Source organism: Kryptolebias marmoratus, linkage group LG13 (assembly GCF_001649575.2).
Source record: "Kryptolebias marmoratus isolate JLee-2015 linkage group LG13, ASM164957v2, whole genome shotgun sequence".
Classification (NCBI taxonomy): Eukaryota; Metazoa; Chordata; class Actinopteri; order Cyprinodontiformes; family Rivulidae; genus Kryptolebias; species Kryptolebias marmoratus.
The window spans coordinates 14,645,593-14,656,024 of record NC_051442.1 but is presented as its reverse complement, the minus strand read 5'-3'; the positions used below and the strand labels follow the sequence as shown (position 1 = coordinate 14,656,024).

General features: G+C 41.1%; 1 protein-coding gene across 3 annotated transcripts in view; it reads left to right on the top strand.

Moving 5' to 3' along the window:
• snx19a (sorting nexin 19a) overlaps nt 1–7,642 on the top strand; it is a 13,801-nt gene extending 6,159 nt beyond the window's left edge. For 2 of the 3 annotated variants that reach the window (XM_017431912.3, XM_017431911.3), the window contains exons 4-13: nt 2,254–2,392; nt 2,465–2,565; nt 2,660–2,779; nt 2,913–3,031; nt 3,822–3,909; nt 3,994–4,135; nt 4,371–4,494; nt 6,485–6,669; nt 6,762–6,849; nt 7,035–7,642. In XM_017431912.3, coding sequence (XP_017287401.1) covers nt 2,254–2,392; nt 2,465–2,565; nt 2,660–2,779; nt 2,913–3,031; nt 3,822–3,909; nt 3,994–4,135; nt 4,371–4,494; nt 6,485–6,669; nt 6,762–6,849; nt 7,035–7,164 — 1,236 coding nt within the window. In that variant the 3' untranslated portion in view covers nt 7,165–7,642. Of the gene's footprint in view, nt 1–2,253; nt 2,393–2,464; nt 2,566–2,659; nt 2,780–2,912; nt 3,032–3,821; nt 3,910–3,993; nt 4,236–4,370; nt 4,495–6,484; nt 6,670–6,761; nt 6,850–7,034 lie in introns of those variants that run through there. The other variant, XR_001808962.3, reaches the window with a different exon arrangement.
• The last annotated feature ends 2,790 nt before the right edge of the window (nt 7,643–10,432 follow it).

The following is a 10,432-nucleotide window of genomic DNA, read 5'->3' as shown; positions in this document are numbered from 1 at the left end:
AAAATTAAACGAAATAAACATTTGAAATATATGAGTTTGTATGTAATGTATGAATATAATATACAAGTTTCACTTTTTAAATGGAATTACTGAAATCAATCTACTTTTTCATGATATTCTAATTTTATGACCAGCACCTGTATTAACTTCTGAACTCAACTCAGTTCAAGATGGACGTCACAACCAGCTGATAATAGAAACCACAAAAATGGCTACAACTCAGTTAATTTTATTTATACTGAGCTAAAATGTAGTGTGATAGTAGCTAACAGTAATTAACAATACATTGTTGTTTTAAACTTTGGTTTTAATTGTTAGAGTCAGTCCTGTATGTTTTTTTTTTTTTTAGCAAAATATCTCCTGAACCACTGGATGGATTTTAATGATCACTGGATGCTCATACAACTCATTAACTCTAGAAAAATGGCTGCCGAAAATGATCAAATTTAGCCAACACAGAAAAGGTCAGTTTTACAGATACTGAGCTAAAATCTGGCGTGGTTGTAGCTGAGAGTCATTCCCAACACATACTTTGAGAGCTAACACGTCTCATTAGATCTTGCCGCTTGATTCATCGACAAGGGTTGACCAAAACAAATATAACTCCATCCCCTGGTGGCGATATGCATTCCTTCAAGGAATGCTACACCTTTAATTTTTCCAGTGAAATTAAAACAAAAGCAATGCTTACAAACAAACTAACTATACCTACTGTAAATGTTTTGATAAAAAAGTGTGCTTTTGAGGTTTGCCTTTACATAGTTTTTAAGAAGTAACACTACATATGGTTGCATATTTCATCCATTGCTTATTTACACGCTGTAATAAATTAAAGACCTAGCAGTCCTCGATAGGATGCATGTCGCCCAATGCCTTTTAATGCAAAAATACGAAGCAAAGGTTGTCTTTCCATGTTGAAAAATGACTAAAATAATGTGCTGTTGAATCTTGAAAATAACATTACGTGACTGCAAACAGTATCACAAGATCTCATGTGATGTGTTAGGGCTCAGAGTTCGTGTTAATGACTTGACGTTGGTGACCCTCATCACCCCAGTGCAAGCAGGCGAAGCTCTTCGCGCCGTTAGCACACACTGATTATGTTTAATAATTACCAACACGCTGGAATCTGTGGTGTATTTTTATCCACTTGCGGTTAGATTAGAGTGATGAAGATCTTGTTCATGATGTTCCGACATAAAACCCTGTCCTTTTTTAAAAATTATTATTTATTTATTTTAACCGTGACTGTGGCAATCCATTTAATTGTTTGAACAGGTTGTAATCTTGTCATCTGTTTTTAGCGAGTGATTTAATGTTTAAAATCTATTCATTGGTATAAATGGTATAAAAAAAAAAAAAGAAAAACTAAAATCCTCTGGGAAAAAGATTAAATTTGTTCAGCTGTGTTAGAGGATAATCCATCAGGATGTTGAACGTGTCCTTCAGATGTCAGGAAGTCCCCGGGTGAGAAGTTTCTCTGTATTCTGAGATGGGAAACACTCGCAGCACTAAAACATTAGATTCACAGATCTTTCCCCTCAGTGGAAGAGGGCGTTTGGCTGGTCAGGGTTCACCGTGAGTTGAAAGGATTTTACCACCTCTTCTGCTGATGTCGTTGGTGTTTAAGACGCAGAAACAACAACTCCTAATCTGCTTATTCTCTCTATTATAATGATTACTTTTTGAGAGGTTCATTGAAATCTGTTCACTATTTATTGAGGTATTTTGCTAAGAGGCAGGCAAACAAACTCCCAACAGGCACAAATAGATGATCACAAACTCATAATCTGGATTTGAATAAGCAAATAGGTAAAAAAACAAACAAACAAAAGCAACTGGAGGGAATATTGTGTTTAATTTGGCAGCAGGTTTTTTAATATAAGTCAAATTGATCAAGAAAGCTCATGTGGTTGTAAATTATGTCTAATGGTCATGCTATTAGAAATTGAACATTGTTTTCTCACACATATGACTTCCTCATGACTTTAACCACACTGAGGCTCTTTTGGGACTTCATGCTTCTGTTCAGCTTTCCCATCATTTAATACGAGATCAGGACAAAAAAAAAAAAAAAACAACAAAAAATGAACACAACTCTGTACGGACATGAATGTTGGGAGATTCGTACGAGTTTGATAAAACAATGCCACACTGATTCAATGTAATCAAAGCTAAAAGAGTTTCAGCAATTTTTTGTTTTCTTTGTGGCCATCAGCAGTTTAATGAGCTGAAACCTGTTTTTGTTTACAGTTTGAGACAGCGGCTGATGGGGAGGACGCCGACGCCGCGCAGCCTGCAGTCTGTCACACCGTCAATCGCAGATACAGCGAGTTCCTCAACCTGCAAGCACGCTTTGAGGAGAGGCCTGACGTCAAGAAACTCATCAAGAGTGAGAAATGGTCCCCTCTAGACTAAAATACTCAGAGGCAGAGGTTGTAATGTCAGTGTTTTTGCATTTCAGATGTCAAAAGTCCAAAGAAAATATTCCCTGACCTCCCCTTTGGCAGTCCGGACAGTGAGAAGGTCGAAGCTCGTAAAAGTCAGCTGGACACTTTTCTCAAGGTAGGTTTCCGGATTTAAACTTCAGTTTTCACAATGAACTATAGTTGTGAGTTCTTTTTATTTATTTATTTTTATTTTTTTTGTCTTTATGTAGCAACTAAGCATCATTCCTGAGATAGCCAGCTGTGAAGACATGCAGGAGTTCCTGGCTGTCAACTCAGACGTTTGCTCTTATTTTGGAAGAAAACCTTTGAGCAAGTCAAGAATTGATAAGGTGACCAAACAAGGCGGGACTTCAAATCATGCCAAAGTTTAAACAGGAGCTGAAACAGGAAGTCTCGTGTGGAGCTACAATACGGTCGTGTCTGTCTCATCACTGTCACGTTTTCTCTAACTTGCTGCCACAGATGATGGAAAACGCCTTAGATACTCTGAGGACAGCTTTCCCTCATCCTGAGCTCCTCAGCCCAGTGGAGGACGTTGAAGGAGATGCCGATGGAAGAACAATGGACTACAGAAAGTACAGGTGAGAATTTTATTCATCCGATGCTGTGGTTCAAACAAAATCACAATTTCACTGGTTGCGAATCCTTACAAACTGCCTACCAGCCACAGGAGGTCTGACACAAGGAACATCTTTAGATTTGGTTGCTTAAATGTTTTGTGAAGAAAGTAAAATTAGCCAAAATAAAGAAGAATAGGAAAAAAAGGTAAAATCCTTTCAAGTTGTATTTAGCATTCCTTGAAGGAATGCATATTTCCTGCTGTTTTGCACACCAACGTTTTAATCTTCTGTGATATATTAGTGCTTGGATTATGTGTTGAGGAACACTCTCAGCTACCACCAAACCAAATTTTAGCTTAATGTCTGTAAAATTAACTGAGTTAAAGCTATTTTTGTGTTCACTAAGGTTAATTAGCTGTTGCAGCTTATGCAGACAGACACGGCGGACGTCAACAGTTAATGTCAAAGTTTTAAACAAACATGTTGCACGAACAGTCAGCTTTAAGAATATGTGTGGGGAATGACTCCTAACTACTGCCACAGCAAATTTTAGGTCAGTATCTGTAAAATTAGCCAAGCTACCGCCACGTTTGTGTTTGCAAGGGTTGATCAACTGTGGCGGCCACTTTAAACTGAGATGACTCCACAAGTTAGTTAGTTATAGATGAACATCCAGTGATTTCACTTTCTGAGAGTTTCATTAAAATCCGTCCAGCAGTTCCTTATTCCCCACCCTGAATTGACCTGTAGAGATAATTAATGATTTCATTTATTTGTTTCACTGAGTTTGTTTGTGTGTTTTGTGTTTCAGGAGGCTGTTCCCCAGTAAAATGTCTACAACTCTCAATATAACCGACCTTCACCCTAAAGTCACATACTGCTTTAGTGAAGGCAGCGCCGTGAGATACCTCTTCTGGTTTTTTTTTTTCAGCTGACGTGGAACCGAGTTAACATCTTTTGTTTGTTTGTCTGCGTGCGGTCAGGTCCTGAACAGCATGTCCCTGTCAGGCCTGGAGGCTTTTGTCAGAGAGCAGGAATGTGCGCTGAATGCGACAGAAAGAGCCGTGCAGAGCGACGAGCCACCAGGCAACGACAGGAGGACGTCCGGGAGATCTCACGGGACAGGTTGAGACCCTGCTGGTCGCCTCCGGGCCTGTCTGTGCTGAAGTGTGGCCCCCTGCAGCCCCGTAGAAACATCTCGCAGTGTCCTAGCATCGCCACTTAGGTGCAGCAGCGCTCCACTGCTCCTCTCAGCCTCGGCTAGATCCTCTGTGTTTGGGGCTTTACAATTTGGGGCTAGGGATTTGAGATATGTTGAAAAACTGTATTGTTTGTGGGGATTTCTGTGTGTATACTGCAGAGACAGCTGTGGCAGATGTTGCTTTGAACATTTTGTGTCTGCTGATGAAAGATCAGTGGAGTTGGCTGTGCACAGAGAACATCCAGAAGGCCATCCGGCTGCTCTTTGGCACCTTCATCGAGAGGTAGGAGGTTTTCTTCTTCATCACTTTTTCTGACAGGACGTATATTAACAGAGAAATAAATCAGCAAAAAAGAAAATGGCAGTGTACTGAAGTATTTAATATGGCTTCTTTATTGTTAGCAATCCTTGTGAGGCGGTTGTGTTGAATTTACATCTTCTGATTGGTTTAATATATGCAACTCTGTGCAAAAATCTTAAGTCGCCAATCATTTCTTTATATTCTGCTTTCAAGGAGTCAGACTTTCTTTTGCAATCTTTTGAAATAATCTTGATCAGTAGATAGTCGTGCTTTCTGAAAGCCTTCCAGAGATTTTCTTCGACTTTTGGCTGCTTTTTACTCATTTTCCGTCCAGTATTGGATTCCAACTCTGACCCGTGAATCATTCAGGCATGAAAAGGCTCCTCACGAAATGAACCAGTGTTGTGTTGACATTCAACAGACAGCTTGGCAATAAAAAAATTAATTAATTTGATTTTCAGGCTTTTTTTTGCAAAATGGCTGTCACAAAGACACGATTTGTTGCCTCTTTTTTTGTTGAATGTATGTAAAAATGCACAGTTTGACAGATAGAAAGTACTATTTTTGGACCACCAAGCTGATTCCCAAAAAGCTCATAGCTGAAAACTTGATATAAGTAAGTCAGGGGTTCTTAAATTAACACTTCCTAATGTTGACCTAAAGCCGAATAACTGAAGTGGGACAACATTTCACCATCTGTCAGGGTTGCTACAGTTACATTTTAATCTTGGACCAGGACTGATGTGTAAAAATGTAAAATATTTTACAAACTATCCCCTTATTGATGAGAATAAAACACTTTTTGAAAGTAAACAAATAGTTCATTGCAGTGTTCCAGCATGTGATGACCTCCAGAAACAGCTGAAGTGACTGAAAACAGTTCAACGATGGTGACGTCCATGGAAGATCTGTTTGGTCTGGAGAAAACCATCGATTCTGATGCATTAGTGCTTATTTACACTCAGATTTGTGGATTAAAGTATGCAGATGAAAAGACAGGTTAGGTTGAGGCGTTAAACTTAGCAGTCTAGCAGAAGCCATGTTTGAACGCTGAGCTCTGTCTTGATGGCGCCCCACTGCCCTGCTTGACGTTTCACTGTGATATTTCCACCTAAACATCTTCTCCTCGACTCTGTGCTTGTTCTGTTCCTCCATATTTGACACACTAACAGAGGTCAATCGCGTAACACGAGCTCAAGTGACAGATTCAGCCGAGTGCTTTGTTTACATTGAGTGCATGCCTGCATTTCAGAATTGCAGATCAGTATATCTGGAAACCTACTAAAGTAAACTTTTTTCAAACTGCACCGCTTGACATAGTTCAGGATATTTGATTTCACAGTTTGTCATAAAACCCTTTAAGCACACGCTGCACAAGATGCCATCATGATGAGGAACAAGGACTGGATATGAGGGATTTAAAATGAGTTAAAGTTAAAGTTCAGCTCACGTTTGAAAAACCTTTAAAAGGGTTGAAGAAATATGGATCAGGACAACCTTAAAAGATTACAAAAAAATCCAAGTGTGCAGAAATTAGTTGTAGCTTTTGCCCACCACTGTATTCATTCAGTAAAATTGAATGTTGTACAGTTGCCACTGCAAACACATGAAAACAAGTGAGCTCAGATGCATTTTCCCAGCACAAGATGTTGCCATCAGTTATTATTTCTTTATTCAGCTCGACATCCAGATGTTGGAAACGTTCTGAGCGCAAGAAGTAATTACAGAAGTGGCTTCACACGATACCATACCTTTGAAATTTTAGATTTTTTATTTTTTTGTAAATGCACTAATTCCAACAAACCAAAATCACAAGGCCTACGTCACCAACAGCTTCTGGGAACTTGTTTTTTCTTTATCTCTGCGCTCATTTGTCGGGTTTAAAATGTGCTTCCACAACTTCCTGCAGGATTTAAGACTCACCTGTTAAACCCAGAACCCATTGGACTAAAACCGCTGATTTCTGCCCCAGATGGTTGGATGTAGGCGCTGCCCACCTGACAAGTGCCCCTTGCTGGGTGATTTACCTCCAAGTGCTGCAGGAAGCCGTGTGGCCAGGCGGCTCGCTGCCCGCTCATCCTCGGCCCGAGCGGAGCGCAGCAGAGAAAGAGGCGACGAAGGAGCGGTGTTTGGACTGCCTGATGCAGCTGCTCCCTGGTACCAAGCATCTGTTGGGCTTAGAGCTGGAGCTGGTGTGATGTGCGTGGCTTCTGAGGGTGTGTTTTCTTTCTTTGTGTGTGTGTGAACAGAGCTAATTGCTGATATGTTAGACAGTGAGAAGTACAGGCTAAGCTTGGAGACCATGCTGGAGTCTCTACAGGACCATCAGATAAACAAGTGGGTAACAATACCAGGCCACAGTCAAGAGCTCAAAAACTGTGTCTACAGAGTTTTTTTCCCCCAATATAAAATATGCTAAATAGAAGGAAAAAAAGTTGTTTCTGCCTGAATTACTGTATATTTGCATTATATCTGCATTAGTAGTTTGTGTTTCTCTCGATGCCTTTGCCTTGTTTGTGCAGACATTTGATCTACTGCATCTGTGACCTGCTGCTGGAGTTTCTGATCCCCGAGTCGTGCGACGAGACCTTCCAGAAATCTCTGCTGCAGAGTCTGGCTAAAGACGCAGAGCGGGACAGTCCTCACATGTGATCAGCGCGTGACGTGCTGACGTACTGCACATCCTAATGGTCATAATACCTCTGTAGACAAAGAGGACTTCGTTTCGCTCCAGACATGTGAAAAAACCTTGTGAAATGCTCTGAATTAGGATAGGAATTCTGAGAAAGATACGTCCTTTGATGAGACACCCTAAAAGGGGAAACAAGAGTTTTATCAGGAGGCTTATTATGTGATATATAATGTCAAGTCATCAGCTAATAAACAGCGTCTGGTTAGAACATTACCTGGACAGAAAGATACAGGCGGACGTGCTTCTTCTTTTTCCTCTCATTCATATATACTGTAATTGCAAACATATGTTCTTTGTTCAGGTAATAATACTTCACTGAAAATGTTTGTGATTTTTTAATTTGAAACTTGACCTAAAAATAAAATGATAAGTGAGCAGCTGATGGATCACGCTGATTCAGTGGAGGGGCTTTAAAATAAACTTGTGGTTGTTCTGTAAGGTTTCAGTCTGGTTACTCTCCTTAGACGAGACGTAAAGAATCCGACGGAACCCGAATGGTCTTTGCAGGGTTTTGGTGAAGTCTTAACCCTCCTGAAGCCCTCGTAACTGAAGACAGGAAGAGAAGCCCTTGGTCCATTTGACCCACAGGCCACGGGAGGGTTAAGAACGCAGTGGGCTTTTTAATGTTCATGATGAAGTGGTAATGACAATGCACTTAAGTTACCTTATGTACATAATGAGGTTGAGGAGGTTTATCATCACGATGGCAGCATATAGAGCAGGGGTGGGGAACCCTGGTCCTCGAGGGCCACCATCCTGCATGTTTTACTTGTTCCTCCAACACGCCTGATCTGAATCAGTGGGTGATTAACAGGCTTCTGCAGAACATGAAGAGGTGATTTAACTACTGAATCAGGTGTGTTGGAGCAGGGAAACAAGGAAAACATGCAGGATGGTGGCCCTCGAGGACCAGGGTTGCCCACCCCTGATATAGAGGTTCTGGGTGGAGCATGAAGGAGCGTGATGGCAGCTAAACTGTCATGTCGGCCTTGGTTGTAAAGAATTTAAAGCAGGCCTGCCTGCTCTGGCCTCATGCCTTTACATGGCTGCGACTGTGACAAGGAAACACCCTAATGCAGACATGATAACCACCAGTGTGGCGTGATCTAGCATCTTGTTTTTCTTTTACGAGCTTATAGACAATGGTGAGGACGCAGGACAGCAGTAAAAAGAGGGGGAAACCCTTTTTGGCAAGAAATGGTGGGAATCCTTATTTAGGCTTCATTACAGCTTTAAAGAAGAAACTTCTGTGTTTAGTTTTTTATTTTACTATATTTACTCCTAGTCTGACAGATCAATAATATTTTTTTTTTCCTTTACAGTTCTGAAATGCACCCCTTGTGCACAGATTCTTTCTTTAAAAAAAATCATTTTGATTAAAAATTGATCAGGGTTTAAATGATGCACCGAAGCAAGAAACACAACCTTTGTCTTTCTACCTAAAGTTTGGTCTGAACATCTTGCGAAGCTTCTTCACTGCAAACTGCCTTTGTGTCTATAAATTATTCAGTCCGTGATAGGAGAACTATTTGTGTGAGGAGTGTAACCATTTGATCTTATTTAAGACGCCCGGGTGATAATTAATCATAAAAATGCGTGCGGGCAGCAAGTTTTCCATGATTTGTTTGATCCTGAAACATGCTAATTGCTCCACAGTCTTTTTCTTTGATAAATCTCAGATTAACGCTCAACTCTTTGATTTATGAAGCCGCAGCGAGAACCTTCCTTTCATGTTTGACTGAGGAGCGCAATCTGTGAATTGTTTCCATCTGTGATTTTAATCTGTGATTTAGTTGACAGATTACTTTTATCCTTTGAACAACACAATCAGTACGATTCAGATAAACACGTTTTTGTCCCAAACAACACATGACTGATTTGGGATCATGTCTTTAAGCACGACACATCTTGCTTGTGCCGAACGGCAGCTGTCAGAATAAAAATTGATATAAGAAAAACAAACCGAGAGAATCACCCAGAGTGACTGAAGCGCTTCACAACCTCATAAAATGCACAGCCAATACAAAACACAACAAAAGAAATTAAAAATACAATCTAAATGCAGACAAACGGCAAATAAGAATAGATGACGAGTGAAGCACAGGGAAATACAAAATAACATGCTGTCACTGTCTACTCCAATCAAAATCCAAACAGATGACAGTAACTTTAGAAATGTGTGCAGAGGAGGGGTCACGTGACCGACAACCTGAATGGCAGCTCGGTGAATAACTCCGAGGACAGTGTTCAAAACTTCCTTTTAAAACCCTTGTAAAAATTGTAAGTAAGGCTCAAAAGATACGACACTGATATGTCTAAAGCTTCGTCGGTGAAACAGTGCGAAATTTTCTCAAAAAGACGCAAGGCAGCCACCAAAACAACACAGAGTCCAACGTGCGGTGAGGAAGCTAATATGGCTAGCATAGCTGAAGTGTTGGAAGAGCTAAAATCACTACGGTCGGATTTTGGAGTAAAGCTGGATGGTATCGATGAAAGACTGACTGGAATGGCGAGCACTATGTCTGCACTAGAGGCTAAAGTGTCTGAGTCTCAAACAAGACCTATTAAATCAGGCGGCTCATATGGAGGAGGCCGAGGCTCGCATTGCTGAAGTAGAAAGCTCGCTCGAAAAAGCAGAAACATCGTTGACTTCGGCAATGAAACGAATCCAGCTCCTTGAGGCTAAAGCAGATGACTTGGAAAATCGGGGAAGGCGAAAGAATCTACGTGTCTTTGGCATTCGAGAAGGAGCAGAGGGAAGACAACCACTTTTTGACTTTATTAGCAACATGCTACCGAAATGGTTGGAACTCGCACCGGACAAGTCATTCACACTGGAGCGGGTTCACCGCACACCGGCCTCTGGGAAACCAAATCAGGGCAGAGCGGTTCTGATTCGCTTCTTAAAGTTCCCGGAGAAGGAATTTGTGTACCGAGAGGCAAGGAAAAAAGATATTATACAAGATGGGGCCAAAATCACGTTTGCACAGGATCTATCCGCGGAGACGGTTCGGATCAGACGCGGGTTTCACCCGGTGGTGAAGCTGTTCGTTGACATCGGCGCATTCCGTGGATTCCAACACAACCCCTGCAAACTTCGCATCCTCCACGGTGGAAAGATCCATCTCTTCTCGACGCCTCAAGAAGCTGAACGATTCTACAAGACTCTTCCAAAATAAAGCACAGCGGATGCTTTCGATCAGTGAGTCATGAAAGACATACTGGTTA